Source organism: Mustelus asterias, chromosome 23 (assembly GCF_964213995.1).
Source record: "Mustelus asterias chromosome 23, sMusAst1.hap1.1, whole genome shotgun sequence".
Taxonomy (NCBI): Eukaryota; Metazoa; Chordata; class Chondrichthyes; order Carcharhiniformes; family Triakidae; genus Mustelus; species Mustelus asterias.
In genome coordinates, this window is record NC_135823.1 from 60,924,926 (window position 1) to 60,952,284 (window position 27,359).

At 46.0% G+C, this 27,359-nt stretch overlaps 1 protein-coding gene across 3 annotated transcripts in view; it reads left to right on the forward strand.

Moving 5' to 3' along the window:
* txndc11 (thioredoxin domain containing 11) overlaps nucleotides 1–27,359 on the forward strand; it is a 103,828-nt gene that overhangs the window by 36,784 nt on the left and 39,685 nt on the right. For 2 of the 3 annotated variants that reach the window (XM_078240756.1, XM_078240757.1), the window contains 3 exons: nucleotides 9,388–9,481; nucleotides 19,416–19,528; nucleotides 22,928–23,128. In XM_078240756.1, coding sequence (XP_078096882.1) covers nucleotides 9,388–9,481; nucleotides 19,416–19,528; nucleotides 22,928–23,128 — 408 coding nt within the window. The remainder of the gene's footprint in view (nucleotides 1–9,387; nucleotides 9,482–19,415; nucleotides 19,529–22,927; nucleotides 23,129–27,359) is intronic. The other variant, XM_078240758.1, reaches the window with a different exon arrangement.

Genomic DNA, 27,359 nt, shown 5'->3' on the forward strand with positions numbered 1-27,359 from the left:
AGTAGGCTTACGTTAACACTGCAATGAAGTTACTGTGAAAATCCCTTAGTCACCACACTCGAACGCCTGTTCAGTTACACTGAGGGAGGATTTAGCACGGCCAACGCACCTAACCAGCACGTCTTTCGAACTGTGGGAGGACACCGGAGCACCCTAAGAAAACCCACACAGACACGGGGAGAACGTGCAAACTCCACACAGACAGTGACCCAAGCCAGGAATTGAACCCGGGCCCCTGGCGCTGTGAGGCAGCAGTGCTAACCACTGCGCCGCCCTGATGGCAGCAGGGAAGAGGATGTTCTTGAGTCGGTTGTGAGTGCTTCTTAGAAGAAAGTTAGAATTTGGAGAACACATTCACAATTATAATTTTCCTTGGAATGTTTTGTCCCAACAGTGCCTGCAATTTCACTGGCAAGTGTTAACTAATCTGCCCTGTTGTTGGTCTGAGTAGCTGAAACTAACCCCTGACCTAATTTTGTAGGAATTTGAAAAGGGAAGACTGAGGTGGAAGCGGTGCTTTAATAACAGGAATTTGTCTGCAGAGACAACAAAGTGATTCACTGAAATTTAGGAAGAAAATATAAACTTCAACTCAGTTTCACACTTATTCATGAGAATGGCAGCACAGGAAGGGACAGTGATGGGCGAGTTCCTGCAGGATGTGGCCAGTGACAACTCGGACTAACGCATTTGTGGAAAATGTCCTCCGGAGCTTCGGATCTCAATTTGAGTTGGAGTGGGAGACGATCTGACTCGTTAGCGATCGGCTGGGGCTTTTTCCCGGGCGGCATGGTGGCACTGCTGCCCTCACAGCGCCAGGGACCCGGGTTTGATTCCCGGCCTTGGTCACTGTCTGTGTGGAGTCTGCACGTTCTCCCCGTGTCTGCGTGGGTTTCCTCCGGGTGCTCCGGTTTCCCCTCTCAGTCCGAAAGGCGTACTGGTTAGGTCAGCATTAGCCGTGCTAAATTCTCCCTCCGTGTACCCGAACAGGTGCCAGAAGATAGATATGATAGATTTTTGAACAGTAATTAAGGGTCATGGTGAGCGGGTGGGTAAGTGGAGCTGAGTCCACAAAAAGATCAGTCATGATCTTATTGAATGGCGGAATAGGCTCGAGGGGCCATATGGTCTACTCCTGCTCCTAGTTCTTACATTCTTATGAATGTGGCGACGAGCGGATTTTCATAGAAACTTCATAAAATCGTAGAATCCCTACAGTGCAGAAAAGGCCATTTGGCCCATCGAGTCTGCACCAACTCTCTGACTGAGTATCTTACCCGGCAAAACAGGGCCGGGAGGATAGCAAGTTGACCATGATTCGGATTTTCATCCTCTCCCTGGCTCGCCACACTGATCGACCAGTGCAGCGAGCTGGTAAGATCACGCCTGTTATATTGCCTCTATCCAGAAGCTTCCTTCCCAGAAAGGAGATGTCCTCTTCAGAGTGCAGCCTCACTGCAGCTGGTAAACGTTTAGGGTTGGCGTTGGAGCACAATACCTTACTCCCAATCAGTCTATGTTTTTCCCTGCTCCATTAGTGCAGACCTCACCCGACCATTTTTGCACCATTGTAACCGTATGAAACCCAAACATGTTTTTGTCTCCGAAGCAACACTTCAGTTTTTAAAACAAAACTTGCATGATAGGCGCGACATTAATCCCAGATTTGATCCGTGTTGACTGCCACCAATCCCTGCTATTTGTCTTTCTCTTTAATGAAGTCTCCTGGTTAGATTGGAAACCAATAATCAATCTTCAAAGGCAACTAAGCTGAGTAAGATTTAACAAATGAACTCCCAAGTATTTTGAAATCAGCAATGGTAATGATTTGGAAGAGTTTTGGACTGAGAGTCCTCTTGGCATGTTGGCTGGTTCTGTTTGATTCCTCCATTTGCTTTGTACCATAATTTGCCAGAGTTGGCTCTAGGATGTATTGAAAACTTACTGCAGTGATAGATTAAGGCTTTGTACTGTGTGGCACAGTAGTTAGCACTGTTGCCTCAGAGCATGAGGGACCCGGGTTCGATTCCCGGCATGGGTCACTGTCTGCGTGGAGTTTGCACGTTCTCCCCATGTCTGCATGGCTTTCCTCCAGGTGCTCCGGTTTCCTCCCACAGTCTGAAAGATGTGCTGGTTAGGTGGATTGGCCATGCTAAATTCTCCCTCAGTGTACCCGAACAGGCACCGGAGTGTGGCGACTAGGGGATTTTCACAGTAACTTCATTGCAGTGTTAATGTAAGCCTACTTGTGACACTAATAAATAAACTTTAACTTAATAAATGGCTACATTAAGCCATGATGTGGAAATGCCGGCGTTGGACTGGGGTAAGCACAGTAAGAAGTCTCACAACACCAGGTTAAAGTCCAACAGGTTTATTTGGTAGCAAATACCATAAGCTTTCGGAGCAATGCTCCTTCGTCAGATGGAGTGGTCTCTGACCACTCCATCTGACGAAGGAGCATTGCTCCGAAAGCTTATGGTATTTGCTACCAAATAAACCTGTTGGACTTTAACCTGGTGTTGTGAGACTTCTTACTGTACATTAAGCCAAACAGCCCATCAAACTCTCATGCAGACAAATCACAACTAAGAAAAGAATAGGAATGCTGTATTGGGATTGCTAATATTCCAGTCTGAGCATAACATTGATTTCCAGTAATAACTCTTACAAATTTATTGGTATTTGCAAATGATAGCAGCTATGTCCTGTTGAACCTACCATTTGAATAGTGCAGTCTCCTTATTTATTGGGATTTCATTTAACCCTGACATCAATCAGATCAGGAAAAAGATTGGAATTCTAATTTTGATTTTGGTTACTAAGGGAAACAATGCTATCATTGATATCACATGCCTCATATTAAAAAAAAAGCCCCTGCCCTGTCCAGAGATATTGCTTTGAATAAACTGCAGGGTTCAATTTGGATCATGACTACATCGGTGGCACGGTGGTTAGCACTACTGCCTCACAGTGCAGGGGACCCAGGTTCGATTCCCAGCTTGGGTCACCATCTGTGCAAGTCTGCACATTCTGCCCGTGTCTGCATGGGTTTCCTCCGGGTGCTCCGGTTTCCTCCCACAGTCCAAAAGACGTGCTAGTTAGGTGGATTGGCCATGCTAAATTTTCCCTCTGTTCTCAATTCTCCCAACAGGCACCAGAGTGTGGCGACTAGGGGATTTACACAGTAACTTCGTTGCTATGTTAATGTAAGCCTACTTGTGACACTAATAAATAATTTTAAAAATGCATGTGTTGTTTGGGCCAAGCTCATGCTGTACAACACCATGATATCCAGGTGAACCACTAATAAAGAGTCTCTCAGCTTGCAATGACAGTCCACGCAGGTGACTTGAACGCTTCCTGCTGCTTACATAACTTCTGTTGGAGGGATTATTATGGTGTAACCGGTTGCAGAGCTTCACCAATGTGCTGTTTATGTGTACTTACTGCCACTCTTCTTGGCCTCCTCTTTATATTCTCAGCATTTTTTTGCCTTCCTGCACAAAGGTATTTCCCCTCTCCCACCTTCCTCCCAACCTCCTCCCACTTCAATTTGTGGGGTTTTTTTGCGTACCTTTTGGCACTTTTATTACAACCAAAAACCCCAATTCAAATTGAATCTAATTCATGGTCCCCACATAAGGGACAAACAAGATTCAAGCTGACAGGGTGAGGCATTGCAACCCTTCCTTGATCTGACGCTTCATCTTAGCCAAAAGGCCGAGATGGATTTGAAAAATTGCATCAGGTAAAGCCTCAGTTTAACCTCTAGCTGTCCTGATTCTTTACTCTACTCTAGCCTGGGCAAACCACCATCGTAGGCGTCAGCACACCGCCAGCGCAATGGGCTAGCCTCATCATGTGTTAGGGTACTGGACCAGAACCCTAAGTTTACATTACAAAGCCAGACTAGACCCAAGATGAGATATTTTTTTCCGGTAGTACTTCCACTGACAAAGTATGGAGCTTTTATAGTAAAACATACTTTATTTAATAGCACAGTTTAAATGTAATGCTAACAAATGAAGTAGCTTAACTATCAACAGTTGAACAACATTTAAAAATGAAAGGAAACAGCCTTACTTTCTGGTTTATGACTGTTCGAGTTCCAAATAAGTTCCATTCGTGCATAGATCAAAACCACTTTCAAATAAATACAGTAAGCAAACCCAGGCATACTTGCTATAAATTGTGTTAACAGTCTTGAAGCTTTCAGAGAGATTTTGTGGGGAGAGAGAGAGTTCTCAGCAACAGCCTGCTCATGCCTCTGACTTTAGCAGGCCTCCAACTCTAAACTATAAAGGTTTCTGTCTCTCTGCTAAAGACCCAGCTCTGCACATTAACCACATTATCCTGTCAATCAACTTCCCAAGGAATACTTTGTGCAAATAAATGTCCATTAGCTCTATCAACAACAAATTCCGAGCTGAAATGAGTAAACAACTTGCTTTTACAACCCTTGAGACACACTGCCTGTAGAATAAAGCTGAAATTTTAAACATTCTACAGAAATATAATAAGTATATATCATAGCAGATGCCTACTATCATCACACTTGTCAGTTACAAAGTGTGATTGATGTATTCAGTAGGTGGTTATCTGTTCTCCTTGTTGGCTGAGGAGCAGTAGTGGGTCCGAAGATGGAGTGAAGTGAAAAGGTGGGTGAGAAGGAAGCTTTAATCCTTTCTTCGTAAAATTTGTGTAGCTACTATACCATTAATTCCAATTCATCGCTTAGTACTCATCCTGAATGTGGTTGAGAAAATGGACATGCTGTTGAAGCATTTTGTCTTTCACTCATCAGGACAGATGCTATAATACCAAATTTTGAAAAAGGAGCATTTGGCATTTGTAGTTTAGTTTTCTTGAGTCTGTCCTGATGAGTGCAAGTTGAAAAGCTTTGACAGCACGTCTTTTTTTTCAGCAATGCTATTGCAATTACTTCTGTGTTTTGTAAGTTGAGCTATGACATTAGTCTCTTTAAAGCAACCACAATCTGCTCACCTTCCAACAATCAGTATGATCTAAATATAGATTTCCTTGTCACCCACTTTGGTGGCCATCTGTTAATGGGTGACTAATGGTGGCGACATATGCTCTGATTTAAATACAAAAGTGGAAAGCGGTTGCAAAGGGGAAGAAGAGAAAGTGGTTCGGGAAATTATTCATCTGATGCAAGCAAAAGACTACTGAAGCCATAAATTTGAAATAAAAACAAAATGCTCAACAGTTCAGGCAGCGTCTGTGGAGAAAAAGAATATTGTCACCATGTGCCTCACTGTCAACCACCCTAGCTGCTGCGTGATCTGCTGAGTTTGCTGCTTTTACTTGACAGTAGTCTAGTGACGGGTTTTTTTATTCGTACATGGGATGTGGGTGTCACTGGCAGGGCCAGCATTTATTGCCCATCTCTGAGGGCATTTAAGAGTCAACCACATTGCTGTGAGTCTGGAGTCACATGTAGGCCAGGCCAGGTAGGGACAGCAGATTTCCTTCCCTAAAGGACATTAGTGAACCAGATGGGTTTTTCTGACAGTCGACAATGGTTTCACGGCCATCATTAGACTTTTAATTCCAGATTTTTATTGAATTCAAGTTTCACCACCTGCCATGGTGGGATTCGAACCCAGGTCCCAGAGCATTACCCTGGGTGTCTGGTTTACTATTCCAGTGACAATACCCAGGTATTCTTGCTGTTGTTTGATGTCTTGCTGTGACTTGGGGATAGAGTCATAGAGGTTTACAGCATGGAAAACAGGTCCTTTGGCCCAACTTGTCCATGCCACTCTTTTTTTTTTTTATCACTAAGCTAGTCCCAATTGCCCGCATTTGGCCCATATCCCTCTATACCCATCTTACCCATGTAACTGTCTAAATGCTTTTAAAAAGGCAAAATTGTACCCGCCTCTACTACTACCTCTGGCAGCTTGTTCCAGACACTCACCACCCTCTGTGTGAAAATATTGACCCTCTGGACCCTTTTATATCTCTCCCCTCTCACCTTAAACCTATGCCCTCTAGTTTTAGACTCCCCTACCTTTTGACAAAGATGTTGACTGTCTACTTTATCTATGCCCCTCATTATTTTATAGATCTCTATAAGATCACCCCTAAGCTTCCTACGTTCCAGGGAAAAAAGTCCCAGTCTATCCAGCCTCTCCTTATAACCCAAACCATCAAGTCCCGGTAACATCCTAGTAAATCATTTCTGCATTCTTTCTAGTTTAATAATATCCTTTTTATAATAGGGTGGCCAGTACTGTACAGAGATGGTGAACTGCATTTCTGCAATAGAACATAGAACATTACAGCGCAGTACAGGCCCTTCGGCCCTCGATGTTGCGCCGACCAGTTAAACCAATCTAAAGCCCATCTAACCTACACTATTCCAATATCATCCATATGTTTATCCAATGACCATTTAAATGCCCTTAATGTTGGCGAGTCCACTACTGCTGCAGGCAGGGCATTCCACGCCCTTACTACTCTCTGAGTAAAGAACCTACCTCTGACATCTGTCCTATATCTATGACCCCTCAATTTAAAGCTATGTCCCCTCATGCTAGCTAGCACCATCCGAGGAAAAAGGCTCTCACTATCCACCCTATCTAATGCTCTGATCATCTTGTATGCCTCTATTAAGTCACCTCTTAACCTTCTTCTCTCTAACGAAAACAACCTCAAGTCCCTCAGCCTTTCCTCATAAGACCTTCCCACCATACCAGGCAACATCCTGGTAAGTCTCCTCTGCATCCTTTCCAATGCTTCCACATCCTTCCTATAATGTGGTGACCAGAACTGTACGCAATACTCCAAATGCGGCCGCACCAGAGTTCTGTACAGCTGCAACATGACTTCCTGGCTCCGAAACTCAATCCCTCTACCAATAAACGCTAACACTCCGTACGCCTTCTTAACAACCCTATCAACCTGGGTGCCAACTTTCAGGGATCTATGCACATGGACACCAAGATCTCTCCGCTCATCCACACTACCAAGTATCTTACCATTAGCCCAGTACTTTCTGCCACCGTAATACTGTCCTTGACTAAGAATGCCACACCTCCCCCTCTTTTACCACCTTCCCTGCTCTTACTGAAACATCTAAACCCCGGAACCTGCAACAGCCATTCCTGTCCCTGCAGGAATGCTGCTGCTTGAAAGAGACAGGGCACAAGCTTGCTATGTAAAAAGGGCACTTATCTGAAGTTGCAGGTCTGGTCATGAGTTCCACTCTGCTGGTGTCCTGGCCTTAATGAAAGTAAATATTGGATTTGGGTCCAAGTTAAATATGATGGCTAACTGTAATTATTTTTATAACGGTATGTGGTCAAATTCCTTTTTTTAATGAGAAGATGGCAGAATGCCTGCTTTTCTCCAAAGTGGTGTGATTTTCTGAGTGCAATTTAACTTTTGGGTGGCTAATTATAGTGTCAAAAATGAGCATTTCCGACCTTTCGTAAAATGAGGCTGATTAAACTGGGGTGGTGGGGGAGGGGGAAGAGGAGGGGGTCCGACAGGGTGGTTCGATCAGTGAAGAACTTAATTTCCTTCTGCTTTTCATTCCAAGAGGCTAATACCATTTATGTGATCCTCGGGTTATTTTTTTCTGAGCCTTACGAATCAATACCTTCCCTGAAGTCTGTTCTTCTCCTAGAATTACGCAGCAGGTTGTGGCAGCATCTGTGGAGAGAAAGTTAGTTAATGCTTTGCGCCCTTGATCTTTCATCAGAAGTTCTGGTGAAAGGTCACGGGCCTGAAACAGTAACTCACTTTCTCTCCACAGATGCTGCCACAACCTGCTGAGTATCTGCAACATGTTCTGTTCTTATTTCAGGTTTCCAGCATCAACGGTATTCTACTTGACTATTCTATTCCTTATTTTTTTTTAAAGCTGGCTTTGGTCTGCGGTAGCCAGAATAATAAAGTCCATTAAATACGCTGAAGTTTTCATTTTAAATGCTGAAATTATTAGCAGTGGTGTTTTTACACAGCAGCACCCCCCCCCCCCCCCCCCCCCAACCCCGTCCTATTTTCAATGCATCTGGTGCACTTTACGGCGTGATTCAATCACTCGCTCCACCTGCCTTAAATTCTCTGCCCTGCCCAGCCCAGCATGATTTGGCTTCAAAGACAGGAGCTAATCTCAGAGACCATCTGCGCACGCTTGAGCGAGCCAGGAGTCGAGAGGTTGGAGGGAAACCTGTCTTGAGAGATGCCAGATGTCACCTTGCGGGGTCAGGGTCTGTGTCTACCTGAATTCTTGATTGTGATTGTCACCCTTTTGCCCAACTGGCAAGGAGTTGGGCTCTAAATGTCCGCAGGCATGTGCTTTCTGGCAGGATAATGAATAGGGATATGAACTTTGCATACCCTTTCCCAGATATAATTTATGTTATCAAAGCCAACTGTGTCATCATTGCATATTGGTAAGTCTTTTTGAAATGGTCTAATTAAGCTATCAAATTTTGTTTGATCACTCCAGGGATGTTTTACTAGGTTAAAGCATGCTCTGTAATGCAAGCTGGTGTTATTACTGCATCCCCTTACAGTGGTAAGCACTGCTGCCTCACAGCATCAGGGACCCGGGTTCGATTCCCGGCTTGGGTTGCTGTCTGTGCGGAGTCTGCACGTTTTCCCCGTGTCTGCGTGGGTTTCCTCCGGGTGCTCCAGTTTCCTCACGCAGTCCATCAGATGTGCCGGTTAGGTGCTAAACTCTCCCTCCGTGTAACCGAACAGGTGTCAGAGTGTGGTGACTGGGGAATTTTCACAGTAACTTCATTGCAGTGTGAATGTAAGTCTACTTGTGACACTAATAAATAAACTTTAAAAATTAAACCTTTTTATTTAAATACACTTTCTAACCAGCACCTAGTCCCATTAGCATTAGTAATGAATAATGCTTTGACATAATGCAGGGCTTGTCGAATATAATTTAATCTGAAGAATTATTGTCGTGTAGAGAGTGTTGTGTGTAATTAATGAACTATTTTTAGTAGCATGTGTTCTGGCACCTTTCTCGATGAACTATTTGGCTCACACACAAGTTCTGATTTTAAAAAGTTGTACAAGTAGCATGGTGTGGGGCAAGAATAGAAGCAAAATATTGCAGATGCTGGAATCTAAAGCAAAAGCAGAAAATGCTGGAAAATCTCAGCAAGTCTGACAGCAAGGTCATCCAGACTCGAAACATTGGCTCCATTCTCTCTCCACAGATACTGTCAGACCTGCTGGAGATTTTCCAGCATTTTCTGTTTCTTTTGTGTGATGGTGTCGGGATTTTTGAGTATCTGTTTTGTGAACATATGGTGGAAGATGCTGACGGTTTTCTCAAAATTCTTAGGCTATCGTTTTCATTTTCTCTCCTTTTTATTTCCAACAAAGCCAGGTGTCCTTGGATATTTTGAGTTCAATGCATCACCGCAGCCTCCAGGTTACCTGACACTTTACGTCTCCGCATTGCATGCGCTAAAAGGAGGTGAGACTTCTCCTTACTTTTTAAGTACTGGAGCTCTCAGTCTATATCCAAAGTAAATAATACAGTCTAAGCTTTCAATTTAATATCCGGTGAAAACATTCTATTTTATTTGAGGATCTCATGGAACTTGGCAGTGCAGAAGGACACCATTTGCCCACAACCCCCTTGACGGTCTTTTCCTCATTCACTGTCCTTTCCCACATCCTTTCAATGTTTTTCTAGGTCAAATATTTACACGTTTCCTTTTTAAAAAGCTATCATGGATATTGTTATGGATGTTGAAGTAAGAAACAATTCTCAACTTTGGAAGTATACAAAGACGCTCGCCTGTTCCAATCTTTGGCAGAATTCTGTGTTTTTGATTGGCTGGCTTGTAACTTGGAACACGTGCCGCAGAATTTCTTGCAAACACAAGTTTCTCCCTTTATTTTACACTGTTTCGCAATACTCCATGACCCCATGTTGATTTTTACACACGCATACTTTCTCTCTCTCTCTTCTCACTCACCTCACTCACTCTCTCACTCACTCACGTCTCATTCACCCACTCACTCACCTCACCTCACCTCACTCGCCTCACTCGCTTCACCTCGTTCGCTCACCTCACTCGCTCGCTCACCTCACTCGCTCGCTCACCTCACTCGCTCGCTCACCTCACTCGCTCGCTCACCTCACTCGCTCGCTCACTCGCGACCCACTCACCCACTCACTCACGACCCACTCACTCACGACCCACTCACCTCACTCACTCACCCACCTCACTCACCCACCTCACTCACTCACCTCACTCACTCACCTCACTCACTCACTCACCTCACTCACTCACCTCACTCACCTCACTCACTCACCTCACTCACCTCACTCACCTCACTCACTCACACTCACTCACACTCACTCACACTCACTCACACTCACTCACACTCACTCACACTCACTCACACTCACTCACACTCACTCACTCGCTCGCTCGCTCGCTCGCTCACTCACGACCCACTCAGCTACCTAACTCACCTACCTAACTCACCTACCTAACTCACCTACCTAACTCACCTACCTAACTCACCTACCTAACTCACCTACCTAACTCACCTACCTAACTCACCTACCTAACTCACCTACCTAACTCACCTACCTAACTCACCTACTTCACTCACCTACTTCACTCACCTACTTCACTCACCTACTTCACTCACCTACTTCACTCACCTACTTCACTCACCTACTTCACTCACCTACTTCACTCACCTACTTCACTCACCTACTTCACTCACCTACTTCACTCACCTCCCTCACTCACCTCCCTCACTCACCTCCCTCACTCACCTCCCTCACTCACCTCCCTCACTCACCTCCCTCACTCACCTCCCTCACTCACCTCCCTCACTCACCTCCCTCACTCACCTCCCTCACTCACCTCCCTCACTCACCTCCCTCACTCACCTCCCTCACTCACCTCCCTCACTCACCTCCCTCACTCACCTCCCTCACTCACCTCCCTCACTCACCTCCCTCACTCACCTCCCTCACTCACCTCCCTCACTCACCTCCCTCACTCACCTCCCTCACTCACCTCCCTCACTCACCTCCCTCACTCACCTCCCTCACTCACCTCCCTCACTCACCTCCCTCACTCACCTCCCTCACTCACCTCCCTCACTCACCTCCCTCACTCACCTCCCTCACTCACCTCCCTCACTCACCTCCCTCACTCACTCACCTCCCTCACTCACCTCCCTCACTCACCTCCCTCACTCACCTCCCTCACTCACCTCCCTCACTCACCTCCCTCACTCACCTCCCTCACTCACCTCACTCACTCACCTCACTCACTCACCTCACTCACTCACCTCCCTCACTCACTCACCTCCCTCACTCACCTCCCTCACTCACCTCCCTCACTCACCTCCCTCGCTCACCTCCCTCGCTCACCTCCCTCGCTCACCTCCCTCGCTCACCTCCCTCGCTCACCTCCCTCGCTCACCTCCCTCGCTCACCTCCCTCGCTCACCTCCCTCGCTCACCTCCCTCGCTCACCTCCCTCGCTCACCTCCCTCGCTCACCTCCCTCGCTCACCTCCCTCGCTCACCTCCCTCGCTCACCTCCCTCGCTCACCTCCCTCGCTCACCTCCCTCGCTCACCTCCCTCGCTCACCTCCCTCGCTCACCTCCCTCGCTCACCTCCCTCGCTCACCTCCCTCGCTCACCTCCCTCGCTCACCTCCCTCGCTCACCTCCCTCGCTCACCTCCCTCGCTCACCTCCCTCGCTCACCTCCCTCGCTCACCTCCCTCGCTCACCTCCCTCGCTCACCTCCCTCGCTCACCTCCCTCGCTCACCTCCCTCGCTCACCTCCCTCGCTCACCTCCCTCGCTCACCTCCCTCGCTCACCTCCCTCGCTCACCTCCCTCGCTCACCTCCCTCGCTCACCTCCCTCGCTCACCTCCCTCGCTCACCTCCCTCGCTCACCTCCCTCGCTCACCTCCCTCGCTCACCTCCCTCGCTCACCTCCCTCGCTCACCTCCCTCGCTCACCTCCCTCGCTCACCTCCCTCGCTCACCTCCCTCGCTCACCTCCCTCGCTCACCTCCCTCGCTCACCTCCCTCGCTCACCTCCCTCGCTCACCTCCCTCGCTCACCTCCCTCGCTCACCTCCCTCGCTCACCTCCCTCGCTCACCTCCCTCGCTCACCTCCCTCGCTCACCTCCCTCGCTCACCTCCCTCGCTCACCTCCCTCGCTCACCTCCCTCGCTCACCTCCCTCGCTCACCTCCCTCGCTCACCTCCCTCGCTCACCTCCCTCGCTCACCTCCCTCGCTCACCTCCCTCGCTCACCTCCCTCGCTCACCTCCCTCGCTCACCTCCCTCGCTCACCTCCCTCGCTCACCTCCCTCGCTCACCTCCCTCGCTCACCTCCCTCGCTCACCTCCCTCGCTCACCTCCCTCGCTCACCTCCCTCGCTCACCTCCCTCGCTCACCTCCCTCGCTCACCTCCCTCGCTCACCTCCCTCGCTCACCTCCCTCGCTCACCTCCCTCGCTCACCTCCCTCGCTCACCTCCCTCGCTCACCTCCCTCGCTCACCTCCCTCGCTCACCTCCCTCGCTCACCTCCCTCGCTCACCTCCCTCGCTCACCTCCCTCGCTCACCTCCCTCGCTCACCTCCCTCGCTCACCTCCCTCGCTCACCTCCCTCGCTCACCTCCCTCGCTCACCTCCCTCGCTCACCTCCCTCGCTCACCTCCCTCGCTCACCTCCCTCGCTCACCTCCCTCGCTCACCTCCCTCGCTCACCTCCCTCGCTCACCTCCCTCGCTCACCTCCCTCGCTCACCTCCCTCGCTCACCTCCCTCGCTCACCTCCCTCGCTCACCTCCCTCGCTCACCTCCCTCGCTCACCTCCCTCGCTCACCTCCCTCGCTCACCTCCCTCGCTCACCTCCCTCGCTCACCTCCCTCGCTCACCTCCCTCGCTCACCTCACTCGCTCACCTCACTCGCTCACCTCACTCACTCACCTCACTCACCTCACTCACTCACCTCACTCACTCACCTCACTCACTCACCTCACTCACTCACCTCACTCACTCACTCACCTCACTCACTCACCTCACTCACTCACCTCACTCACTCACCTCACTCACTCACCTCACTCACTCACCTCACTCACTCACCTCACTCACTCACCTCACTCACTCACCTCACTCACTCACCTCACTCACTCACCTCACTCACTCACCTCACTCACTCACCTCACTCACTCACCTCACTCACTCACTCACCTCACTCACCCCACTCACCTCACTCACCTCACTCACCTCACTCACCTCACTCACCTCACCTCACTCTCACTCACTCACTCACCTCACTCATCCCGCCCACCCCACTCACCTCGCCCGCCCCACTCACCCGCCCCAACCACCAAGATTCAAATTAAACTTGTACCTGCAGTAGGCTTGTTTGTCACAGATGTTTACTGTGCAGAAGGATTAGCATCCTGTCAAATAGGTATTCGGATGCTGAGAATGATTTCATTATTAAAACCAAAATACTTGGATTTGGTGGAAAATTGGTTCATGCGGGTTAACCAAATTGCTATATATCCCTTAAAAACGGCAGTTCAACAACAGGAAAATTGTTGTACCTTGCGGTGCTGTGCAATTCTAAAAGCTCTAACGACGGTGCTTACAGATTAAAAGGAAATAAGATTTCCCAACATTAACTTTGTTGGGACGGCAAAGATTGCCTCTCTCCAAATTTCTTACCTGACGTGAATATGACGAGTGTAATTTATGGGACACAGGCTACTTCTGAGGCTTGTGCAAGATAAAGGCATGAAAAGTTTGCTTTTATTTAGGTCAGTTAAACTGCTATTTATAGCAAGTAGGTGTTTAGCAAAAAAATTCTAAACCTTAATTTTTATTTGTTTGGGATTATGGTAGTAAATGAAATAATATTTGCAATATTTTCTCGTTCCATGCCCCCCACTCCTTCAGCTGCATAATATGCCAGAAACTGTTAAGTTTGCTCACACGTGGAGTAATTGTTAGCCACTTTGTAAAAACATTGTCCTGTTATGTGTTATTACATATGCCCAGAGTTGGGGATGCTTGAAAACAAAAGTTTCCCATTAATTTAACTTTTGATGTTGTCCATTTTTTTGTTATCCATGCAGCAATCAATAGAAGACATTTTAAGTTGATATAATGCAGCAAATTTTGAGTGATGCCTTTAATTAGCTTAAGTGAAATTAGTTTATTTTCTCCCCGGCATTTTAGTGAATTATCAGTAGAGTTTAAATTTATACATATCTGACCATACTTAATGCATGTGTGTTGGTATAGATAGGACCTGTCCCCACGCTGTTATCAATAATAATTTCCATTCTCTGCAGAACTGGGCTGGACAGGACTTGTTTACTTTTCATTTTGCTCTGAACTGCAGCTGCATTTGGTTTCCCATGTCATTTGTAAGATGATTCCATGTGTTCAGTTTGCAAGTGAAATGGCTATTTCATTGCCATGCCTGACAGACAAAGTGATTGAACTGGGCAGCACGGTAGCACAGTGGTTAGCACTGCTGCTTCACAGCTCCAGGGACCTGGGTTCGATTCCCGGCTTGGGTCACTGTCTGCGTGGAGTTTGCACATTCTCCTCGTGTCTGCGTGGGTTTCCTCTGGGTGCTCCGGTTTCCTCCCACAGTCCAAAGATGTGCAGGTTAGGTTGATTGGCCATGCTAAAAATTGCCCCTTAATAGAGTCCTGAGATGCGTAGGTTAGAGGGATTAGCGGGTAAATATGTAGGGATATGGGGGTAGGGCCTGGGTGGGATTGTGGTCGGTGCAGACTCAATGGGCCAAATGGTCTCTTTCTGCACTGTAGGGTTTCTATGATTTTATGAACTGTGAACAGTTTTGGCCCCCTTACCCAAGGAAAGATATACTGGCATTAGAGACAGTCCAGAGAAGGTTCAGTTCCCGGATATGGAGGGATTTTATTTGATTTATTATTGTCACATGTATTAACATACAGTGAAAAGTATTGTTTCTTGCGCGCTATACAGACAAAACATACCGTTCAGAGAGAAGGAAATGAGAGAGTGCAGAATGTAGTGTTACAGTCATAGCTAGGGTGTAGAGAAAGATCAACTTAATGCAAGGTAGGTCCATTCAAAAGTCTGACAGCAGCAGGGAAGAAGCTGTTCTTGAATCGGTTGGTACGTGACCTCAGACTTTTGTATCTTTTTCCCAACAGAAGAAGATGGAAGAAAGAATGTCCAGGGTGCATGGGGTCCTTAATTATGCTGGCTGCTTTGCCGAAGCAGCAGGAAGTGTAGACAGTCAGTGGATGGGAGGCTGGTTTGCGTGATGGATTGGGCTACATTCACGACCTTTTGTAGTTTCTTGCGGTTTTGGGCAGAGCAAGAGCCATACCAAGCTGTGATACAACCAGGAAGAATGCTTTCTATGGTGCATCTGTAAAAGTTGGTGAGAGTCGTAGCTGATATGCCAAATTTCCTTAGTCTTCTGAGAAAGTAAAGGCGTTTCTCATGTGGAGAGGTTGAGTAGGTTGGGCCTGTATTCGCTGGAGTTTAGAAGAACGAGAGGCGACCTTATTGAGACTCAGGGGGCTTGACAGGGTGGATGGTCAGAGATTATATCCCCTATGGGAGAGTCTAGGTCCAGAGGGCATATTCTTCAAATAAGGGATTGCCCATTAAGACAGAGATAAGGAGGAATTTCTTCTGAGGGTAGTGAATCTGTGCAATTCTTTACTGCAGAAGGCTGTAGAGGCTGGGTCATTAAGTATGTTCAAGGTTGAGACAGACAGATTTTTAAGCGGATCGAGGGTTATGGGGATGAGGCAGGAAAGTGGAATTGAGGACTACTACATCAGATCACTCATGATCTCATTGAATGGCGGAGCAGACTTGATGGGCTGAATAGCCTACTTCTACTCCTATGTCAGAGTTGCTGAAATTATGCCTTGCATTTTTAGGTGAATAAAGGGCACCAATTGAGATCCATGTGTAAAGATGTAAAAATATCATCGTTTCTAACATAATTTGGATATAAGCCTACCTAATTCAAAATCTCCCTCCTGCTGATTTGCATATAGGCATTGGTCAGTGCAGCAGAAAGACAAACTGATGGAAGGTCTAGCTTCGATTCCTGGTTTTAATTAATCCTTATGTGGCATAATTTGGTGCAAGAACATTGGTCTTGTCATCCTTGGTTTAGAATTAGGGACTCGTGCTTTTGACTACTAACTTTTCAGTGATCTTGCTGGGGTGAGAACACAGGTTCTCCTCAGTTTTCATTTGCAAGCCCTAATGGTGGATGTTGCTACTCAGAATGTTGAGTGAGGTACCCAAGCAAAACTTAACCCTTCAGGAAAGCAGAGCGGAAAAGTTGGAAAACAGGAAGCTAATATCACAATTGCATTGTTGGTTCCATATTTTGATTTAATTTGATTTATTATTGTCACGTGTTGGGATACAATGAAAAGTATTGTACCTTGCAGGCTATACAGACAAAACATACCATTCAAAGGAGAGGGTGCAGCATGTAATGTTGCAGTCATAGCCAGGGTGTAGAGAAAGATCAGCTTGATATATGGTAGGTCCATTCAAAGGTCTGATGGCAGCAGGGAAGGAGCTGTTCTTGAGTCAGGTGGTAAGTGATCTTACCAGAGGGTGGTGAATGTATGGACTTCACTACCACACAAAGTAGTGGGGGCCAAAACATTGTCTGATTTCAAGAAGAAATTAGATATAGCTCTTGGGGCTAAAGGGATCAAGAGATATGGGGAAATGGGGGGATCAGGATATTAAATTCGATGATCAGCCATGGTCAAAATGAATGGTGGAGCAGGTTCAAAGGGCCGAATGGCCTACTCCTGAGTCTAGTTTTTATGTTTCTATCTCCGACTTTTGTATCTTTTTCCCGACAGGAGAAGGTGGAAGAGACTATGTCCGGGGTGGGTAGGGTTCTTGATTATGCTGATTATTCTCCTCTTTTCAGGAGAAAGTGTGACAATAGATCGGCATGATTAGAAATAGAATTGGGAGAATAAAAAGCTAATTTCCTAATGAGATGGGAGAAAGTAGGTGAAGATTAAAAATTTGGTACCTGAAGAGGGGCAAATTAAATGTGTAACAAAGGAGCAAAGAATATTTGCTGCTTCATGTTGGAATGACTGAGATTTTCCATCTCCAAAACTACATAAGATCACAAAAGTAAATGTATTTTTCTCTTCACTTATTACATTGATTGACGTTGGGATATTGGCATGCTTTGAACTTGCATTGAAGTCTCGCCATCTTCCTTTCAGAGTCGTAGTCATAAAATCATAGAGTTTACAGCATGGAAACAGGCCTTTTGGCCCAACTTGTCCATGCTACCCTTTTTTTAAATGCCTAAGCTAGCCCCAATTGCCCACATTTGGCCCATATCCCTCTATACCTATCTTAACCATGTAACTGTCTAAACGCTTTTTAAAAGACAAAATTGGACCAGCCTCTACTACTACCTCTGGCAGCTTGTTCCAGACACTCACCCACCCTCTGTGTGAAACAATTGCCCCTCTGGACCCTTTTGTACCTCTCCCCTCTCACCTTAAACCTATGCCCTCTAGTTTTAAACTCCCCTACCTTTGGGAAAATATATTGACTATCTAGCTGATCTATGCCCCTCATTATTTCATAGACCTCTATAAGATCACCCCTCAGCCTGCTACGCTCCAGAGAAAAAAGTCCCAGTCTATCCAGCCTTTCCTTATAACTCAAACCATCAAGTTCCAGTAGCATCCTAGTAATGCACTCTTTCTAATTTAATATACTTTCTATAATAGGGTGACCAGAACTGTACACAGTATTCCAAGTGTGGCCCGACCAATGTCTTATACAACTTCAACAAGACGTCCCAACTCCTGTATTCAATGTTCTGACCAATGAAACCAAGCATTCTGAATGCCTTCTTCACCACTCTGTCCACCCGTGACTCCACTTTCAAGGAGCTATGAGCCTGTACCCCGAGATCTCTTTGTTCTGTAACTCTCCCCAATGCTCTACCATTAACTGAGTAAATCCTGCCCTGGTTCTATCTACCAAAATGCATCACCTCGCATTTATCTAAATTAAACTCCATCTGCCATTCGTCAGTTCACTGGCCCAATTGGTCAAGATAATTTTATTGGTCAAAATCACCTTTTAGGTGTCAATATCTATGGGGAAAGCATGTGTTTCTTTTGAGCTTCTTCTCTGGTACCTGGTGAAAATAATATGCATAATTATTGGTCTCTTCTATGTAACACCTCGGGGAAAGTAGGGAAGGAAATTGAAAAATAATACCAGCTGTTTAGATCATTTTAAATCATTGCTTAGTTAAATGGAACACTTTTTCTTTTGAAATAATGTCTAAAGTTTATAATGTTTTGCATTTAAATTATGGAATTTGATCACTGAATTTGCATTTGTCTACGAAATGCATCAACTTAACGTAATCTTCAAAACACAGTGGTGTTTTTCAAAACACTGCTGCCTCACAGGAACCCGGGTTCAATTCCGGCCTCGGGTCGCTGTCTGTGTGGAGTTTGCACATTCTCCCCACGTCCACGTGGGTTTCCTCCCGGTGCTCCGGTTTCCTCCCAGAATCCAAAGATGTGTGGGTTAGGTTGATTGGCCATGCTAAATTGACCTTAGTGTCTGGGAACTAGCAGGGTAAATGTGTGGGGTTACGGGAATAGGGCCTGGGTGGGATTGTGGTTGGTGCAGGCTCGATGGGCCAAATGGCCTCCATCTGCACTGTAGGGATTCTAAGTACAATCACTCTGAATTTTAATTTAAATAGAACATTAAGAACTACAGTGGACTTGCATGGGCATTTGCAAATTCATTTATGAATGTTTTTTTTCTAATGTTTAAAATGTCATGTCAGCATAGCATTACACTGAGGTCATTGATGTCTTTACAAGCCATTGTGCTGGTTGTTCTCTGTTTAAGCGCTGCCGGTTGAAGAAAAATACATGCCTGTGGTTTTATCGGAAAAGCTCTGTATTAAAATAATTATTTAAAAATGATACTTGTGGCACTAGATCATGTTTGGTTGCGATGAGTAAAGCTGGCTTTCTGAATTGACAAAATTGCTTGATTAGTATTTAGAAATTGCCATCTCCTCAAATATCTTTATTGAATTTGATTTTTCTGAGAATTTGATATTTCTGGGAGGCTGTGAGACGATGTGAAGAAAATGTCTCATCGATTTCCTCTTAAGTATCTTTTTCTCAGAGTGTGGGATTGTATATTATGTCTTAAAAAATGGTTCCTCATTAAGCCAACCCATTGTAACCCCAGAGAAAAAAATGGCTCTATTACATTGAGCCCTCTGAACCCAGAATGTCATAGAAATCATTTTGGAGGTCTGCTTAAAAAGAGCGTAACCTGTGATTTCAGATCATCAAGGAACTATTCGTTTTGGTGTGATAACCAGCAAGCAGGTGGCCGAAAAGATATCAGTAACCAACCCCGGAACAATTTATATGCATAGGCATTTCAACTCTTCCATAGTAAGTGATGTGACTTTGATTTGAATTGATTTATTATTGTCACATGTATTAGTATACAGTGAAAAGTATTGTTTCTTGCACGCTATACAGACAAAGCATAGAGAAGGAAAGGAGAGAGTGCAGAATGTAGTGTTACAGTCATAGCTAGGGTGTAGAGAAAGATCAACTTAACACGAGGTAGTTCCATTCAAAAGTCTGATGGCAACAGGGAAGAAGCTGTTCTTGAATCGGTTGGTACGTGACCTCCGACTTTTGTATCTTTTTCCCGATGGAAGAAGGTGGAAGAGAGAATGTCCAGGGTGTGTGGTGTCCTCAATTATGCTGGCTGCTTTGGATACAAAGTGATGGTGTGTTTTCAATTGTGGGTACGTTACATTACACCCTAAGAATTCAGAGAATTGTAGTATTTCTTTCAAAATCTTTTCAGGTTGGTTCAGACTGAAGTGAATGAGATTTGGTTGTGAACTTAAGTGTTTGTTTAACGACCTGTTTCATTTGTGAGGGTGTCCCAACTACAGTGCCAGAGTTAATGATTGAAGTAGAGATCATGGTGACATTTAAGAATAGGTTGGATAGCTGCTTGAAGGAAGGAGGATCAAGGAACATGAGATGGAGAGTACTGTCACGTAAAGGATGAACTACAATGCGGACTGGTTGTGCCAAACAGCCTGTTTCAGTGATACAATTTCTCTGTCGCCAGGAAATAGATTTTTAGTTTAGTTTATTTATTAGTGTCACAAGTAGGCTTACATTAACACTGCAATGAGGTTACTGTGAAAATCCCCTAGTCGCCACACTCTGGCGCCTGTTCAGGTACACTGAGGGAGAATTTAACATGGCCAATACACCTAACCAGCACATCTTTGGACTGTGGGAGAAAACCGGAGGAAACCCACGCAGACACGGAGAATGTGCAGACTCCACATAGACGGCGAACCAAGTTGGGAATCGAACCCGAGTCCCTGGTGCTGTGAGGCAACAGTGCTAACCACTGTGCCACCATGCTGCTCCATTGTCTTCCCAACATAGTTTGTAAGCAACAAGAACAGAAGATGCTGGAACAGGTCTGCCAATATCTATTAGGAAAGGAACAGAGTTAACATTTCAAATCATAGACCCTTCATTGGAACTGAAAGGAGGGAGAATGTTAGAGCAATAGAAGCTGCAATGAAAAGTAGCAACTTCAGGAACAAGTGACAAATTGCCTGGTGTGAGAGGGGCTTTTGCATTGAGGCAGTAGATGAATAGAAAATAAAATGAAAGAGGGGTTTAAGAGAGGAAGAGGGTCAAAATCTAAAGTTGCTGAACTCAAGGTTGAGTCCCAAGGGTTGCAATGTGCCCAATCAGAAGATGAGATGTTGCTCCTCCAGCTGGCGATGGGCTTCACTGGACCATTGCAACAGGCCAAGGATGGACTTGCGGGCATGAGAGGAAGGTGCTGAATTAAAATGGCAAGCGGCAGGAAGGTAAGGGTCAGGCTTGCAGACTGAGCGAAGGTGTTTCTCAAAGCGGTCACCCAGTCTGCGTTTAGTCTCCCCGATGTAGTGGAGACCCCATTGGGAGCAGCAAATACAACAAACCAAATTGAAAGAGGTGCAAGTGAAATGCTGTTTAACCTGAAAGGATTATTTGGAGCCATGAACGGAGAGGAGGGAGGAAGTAAAGGGGCAGGTGTTGCATCTTTTATCATTGCAAGGGAAGGTGTTGTGGGAAGGAGATGGGGAGTTGGGCGTGGCGGAGGAGTGCGCTAGGATGTCACAGATGGAGGAGTCCCTTCAGAATGCTGCCAGGGTGGGGGGGGGGGGGGGGGGGGGGGGGGGATGCATTTAGTGGTGGCATCATGCTGGAGTTGGTGGAAACGGCGGAGGATGATCCTTGAACGCAGAGGCTGGTGGGATGGAAAGTGAGAACAAGGCTGACCTTATCATTGTTCTGGGAGGAAGAGGAAGGGGTCAGGGCAGAGGTGCAGGAGATGGGTCGAATCTGGTTGAGTGACCTGTCAACCACAGTGGGAGGGAAACCTTGGTTAAGGAAATGGCAGACATGTCAGAAGTGCCATTTTCGAAGGTGGCATAATCGGGACAGAGGCGGAGATTCTAGCAGAATGGTATGGAGCCCTTACGGGGGGAGCAGGGTGTGAGGATTTGTAGTCGAGTTAGCTGTGGAAATCGGTGAGTTTATAATGAATATTGTTCGTTGGTTTATCACTGGCAATGGAGACAGAGAAGTCAAGGAAGGGAAGTAAAGTGTCAGAGATGGACAATGTGAACCTGAGAGAGGGATGAAAATTGGAAGCAAATTCAATAAATTTATCCAGGTCCAGTTGAGAGCATGAAGCTCATCACAGTACCGGGAAAAACAGCTGCCAGAGTAGGAGTGGAACGAGGAGTGTTTCACATAACCACAAAAAGACAGGCATAACTGGGGCCCATGCCGAGACCCATAGTCACACCTTTTATTTGCAGGAAGTGAGACAAGTTAAAGGAGGAATCATTTAGTGACAGAACAGGTTCAGCCAAGCGGGGAGCGTTGGAGCAGATGGGGATTGTTCGGGCCTCTGCTCCAGGAAGAACCAGAGTGTACTCAGACTGTCCTGGTGGGGGATGGAGGGATTGGACATCTGTTGTGAAGAGGAGGCGGTTAGGGCCAGGGAACTGTAAATTGTTGATATGACATGGGGCACCAGATGAATCATGAATGTGGATAATGCATGGTGATGATTGGCCGGACATGATTTACTTGCAAAATGAGTTCGTAGATGGTGCATGGGGGAAAGTTTAGAGGCAATGTGTGAGGTAAGTTTTTTACACAGAGGGTGATGAATGTCTGGAATGCGCTGCCTGGGTAGGTGCTGGGAGCAGATACGATAGCGGCATTTCAGGGGCATCTAGACGAATACATGAATAGGATGGGAATGGAGGGATACGGACTCTGAAAATGCATGCGGTTTTAGTTTAGTTAGGGCACCATGGTCGGCGCAGGCTGGGAGGGCCAAAGGGCCTGTTCCTGTGCTGTACTGTTCTTTGTACATGCTATCCTCCTTGAGGGATTAGCGGGTGAATATGTGGGGGTAGGGCCTGGGTGGGATTGTGGTCGGTGCAGACTCGATGGGCCGAATGGCCTCCTTCTGCACTGTAGGGTTTCTATGATTCTAAGGCTGGTGGATGAGACATTCCCGGATGGTCTTTTCTACCACCACTGCTGGGGATCTGGTTGTGACATTAGAGACTTAAAAGATGAGACAAAACAACTGTGCAATATAATTAGGTTTCAGTCTTTCTGGTCTGCAGGGGAGTGAGTGTATTCACAGATTATTTTTATTACATCTTGGTCATCGGATTTATCTCCTTTTTTGTAAAGTAGGAGCTGTAACTTCTTTGGTCTGTCTTCCTACTGCAGGTCTTTCCTCACCATGTCTTAAACTTCACTGCGGTGAATGTCTACAGCTGGGCTTTTGAGAATCGGGAGACCTTTATACGCTGGCTGCGACCACATGGAAGCAAGAGCCTTCTCCTAAACAACGAACTGAAGAAAGGCCCAGCGTTATTACTGTTTTTCCCCTTTAGCCCATTAGCTAAAAAGCAACCACTCATGGAGGAGGTGAGAACTAAAGACCTGGAAATAATGTGTTAAGTAGAGATGGTAAGAAGTCTCACAACACCAGGTTAAAGTCCAACAGGTTTATTTGGTAGCAAATACCATAAGCTTTCGGAGCTTGCTGCTCCTTCGTCAGAACCACTCCATCTGACGAAGGAGCAGCAAGCTCCCAAAGCTTATGGTATTTGATACCAAATAAACCTGTTGGACTTTAACCTGGTGTTGTGAGACTTCTTACTGTGCCCACCCCAGTCCAACGCCGGCATCTCCACATCTTAAGTAGAGATGGCATTGGAAGGGGCCAAGTAATTGACAGTTTTATGCTAATGGTTGAATGCATCTGAAACATGTTAGTTTGAAAATAACACTGTCTATTCACTGTCTACGGTTAAGAGATGTGAGCATTGTTGGGAAGACTTGCCCCAAACCCTTCTGTATCACCTTCACCAGTTTCTGAAGTGCTGCTTACTGGTGGCATCGTTCTTTTTTGCTGGATGTTACTACATTTCGCCTTCCAGTTCTGGAGACCCAGGTTCGAATCCCACCACGGCAGATGGTGGAATTTGAATTTTTTTTTAAAAAGATCTGGAATTAAGAATCCACTGATGACCGTGAAACCATTGTCGATTGTCGGAAAAACCCATCTGATTCACTAATGCCCTTTAGGGAAGGAAATCTGCCATCCTTACCTAGTCTGGCCTACATGTGACTTCAGAGCCACAGCAATGTGGTTGACTCTCAACTGCCCTTAGACAACTAGGGATGGACAATAAATGCTGGCCAGCCAGCGACGCCCATGTTCCATGAATGAATGAAAAATACACCAGCTTGTCTTGTAGGCTATTTCTCCAGATTTAACTTCCTTGAAACTGTGGATTTCTTGACTTTACAACTTTTATTGTGCAATCTTGATGGACGGTATCTTTTGGGATTCGTGCATTTGGGTAGAGGAGGGGTTTAGCTTACAGAAAATAAAGAACATTCTGGTATTTACCTATCAAACTGGAGATTTACCACCTAGCCCCAGCCAAGCCGTTCCTGTACAAGTACAATACTAGCATCGAGCCGGCAGTGTAGAAAATTGCCCAAGTATGTCCTACACACAAGAAAAGGACAAATCCAACCCAGCCAATTAAGCCCCATCAGTCAACTCTCGATCATCAGTAAAGTGATGGAAGGGGTCGTCAACAGTGCTATCAAGCAACACCTGCTCAGCAAAACCTGTTCAGTGATGTGCAGCCAGGGTCACTCAGCTCCTGACATCATTATAGCCTTGGTTCAAACATGGATAAAAGAGCTGAACTCTAGAGGTGAGGTGAGTGTGACTGTCTTTGGCACCCAAGGCAGCATTTGACCGAGTATGGCATCAAGGAGTCCCAGCAAGACTGAGTCAATGGGAATTAGAGGTAAACCCTCTGCTGGATGGAGTCATATCTAGCACAAAGGAAGATGGTTGTTATGATTGGTGGTCAATCGTCTCAGCTCCAGGACATGACTGCAGGATGATGTCCTAGGCCCAATTATCTTCAGCTGCTTCATCAATAACCTCCTTTCCACCAAAAAGTCAGAAGTGGGGATGTTTGCTGATGATTGCATGATGTTCAGTACCATTCATGGCTCCTCAGATACTGAAGCAGTCCATGTCTAAATGCAGCAAGACTTAGATAATATCCTATAGTGCAGGAGGAGGCCATTCAGCCCATTGAGCCTGCACCGACCACAATCCCACCCAGACCCTATCCCCATAACCTCATGTATTTACCTTAGCTAGTGCCCCGACACTAAGGGGCAAATTAGCATGGTCAATCCACCTAACCTGCAAATGACATTTGTGCCAAACAATTGTCAGGCAATGACCTTCCCCAAGACCTTCCCCAACAAGAGAGGATCTAACCATCAACCCTTTGCATTCAATGCCATTACCATCGCTGAATCCCCCACTATCAACATCCTGGGGTTACCATTGACCAGAAATTGAACTGGACTAGTCACGTAAATACTGTGGCTACCAGAGCAGGTCAAAGGCTAGGAATCCTGTGGTGAGTAACTTACCACCTGACTCCCAAAGCCTGTCCACTCTCTCCAAAGCACAAGTCAGGTGTGTGATGGAATACTCTCCACTTGCCTGGATGAGTGTAGCTCCAACATCACTCCAGACACTTGACACCGTCCAGGACAAAGTAGCCTGCTTGATTGCTACTCCTTTCACAAACATTCACTCCCCCCACCACTGAGTAACAGTGGCAGCAGTATGTACCATCTAGAAAGTGCATGCAGGAGCCCACCAAGGTTCCTAAGGCGGCACCTTCCAAATCCACATCCACAACCATCAAGAAGGACAAGGTCAGCAGATACCTGGGAACACCGCCACCCGGATGTTCCCCTCCAAGTCACTCACTATTCTCACTTGGAATTATATCACCCTTCCTTCACTGTCGCAGGTTCAAAATCTTGGAATTCTCTCCCTAACAGCATTGTGGCTGTACCTACACCTCAGTGACTTCAGCGGTTCAAGAAGGTGGCTCACTACCATCTTCTGAAGGGCAACTAGGGATGGGCAACAAATGTTGGTCTAGTCAGCCATGTTCACATCCCATAAATGGATTAAGAAAGAAAATGTGAAAAGGGAGCAATTCAACTGTGAAGGATTTTGGTGAACGGGTTTTTAAAAAGAAAATTGTCAGGAAATGATTGAGTAAGACTTGTTCATGTGCCATGGTATACTAAAGGTTGGCTCCCCATATTACTTATAACAGCATATGCATTGAAAAATGGTTCTCTGCAAGAGAGGAGTCTTCTTTAGCTGAACAATTGTTGACTTGTCATGGGAATGTCTTAGTGGATTAAATTAAAGATTCCAAAAGTTAGAAGTAGATTTCGCTGTAGCATCTAAAAAAAATCTCCTGTTGCTATCTTGTAAAATCTAAGGCTGCAAAAATGCTTCCTCTAATGATTTTAGTACAAAAGCATAAATTTCCGTAATACATGTACGGAGAGGAAATGGTTAGATACCACAAGCTTAGCTTGGTCCTACTTCAATAATGGTTGGCATAAATTAATTTTGTAGCTTTTGTGCTCTTCAAGTGAGTGGTATTAGTCCTGAGCAGTAGGGCATTTCCTAATTGGGGCACACTGTGTACACATCATGCATCTACAGCTTGAGTATTGACAAAAGATTCAGAGCAACATTTCCACGACTCTGGTCTCAATCTCAGAGGAGTGCATCACTCTGCACCAGTTTGACATTTTGTCATTTCCCCACCTTGGTCTTACCATGGTGAGTGATGATGTGGAGATGCCGGCGTTGGACTGGGGTGGGCACAGTAAGAAGTCTCACAACACCAGGTTAAAGTCCAACAGGTTTATTTAGAATCACGGGCTTTCGGAGCGCTGCTCCTTCATCAGGTAAGTGTATGAAGGAGCAGTCCTCTGAAAGCTCGTGATTCCATAAGAACATAAGAACTAGGAGCAGGAGTAGGCCATCTGGCCCCTCGAGCCTGCTCCGCCATTCAATAAAATCATGGCTGATCTTTTCGTGGACTCAGCTCCACTTACCCACCCGCTCACCATAACCCTTAATTCCTTTACTGTTCAAACATTTATCTATCCTTGCCTTAAAAACATTCAATGAGGTAGCCTCAACTGCTTCACTGGGCAGGGAATTCCACAGATTCATAACCCTTTGTGTGAAGAAGTTCCTCCTCAACTGAGTCCTAAATCTGCTTCCCCTTATTTTGAGGCCATGCCCCCTAGTTCTAGTTTCACCTGGCAGTGGAAACAACTTGCCTGCTTCTATCTTATCTATTCCCTTCATAATCTTATATATTTATATAAGATCTCCCCTCATTCTTCTGAATTCCAATGAGTATAGCCCCAATCTACTCGGTCTCTCCTCATAAGCCAACCCTCTCAACTGCAGAATCAATCTAGTGAATCTCCTCTACAGCCCCTCCAGTGCCAGTATATCCTTTCTCAAGTAAGGTGACCAAAACTGTACACAGTACTCCAGGTGTGGCCTCACCAGCACCTTATACAGCTGCAGCATAATCTCGCTGTTTTTAAACTCCATCCCTCTAGCAATAAAGGACAAAATTCCATTTGCCTTCTTAATTACCTGCTGCACCTGCAAACCAACTCCTTGTGATTCCTGCACAAGGACACCCAGGTCCCTCTGCACAGCAGCATGCTGCAGTTTTTTACCATTTAAATAATAGCCCATTTTGCTGTTATTCCT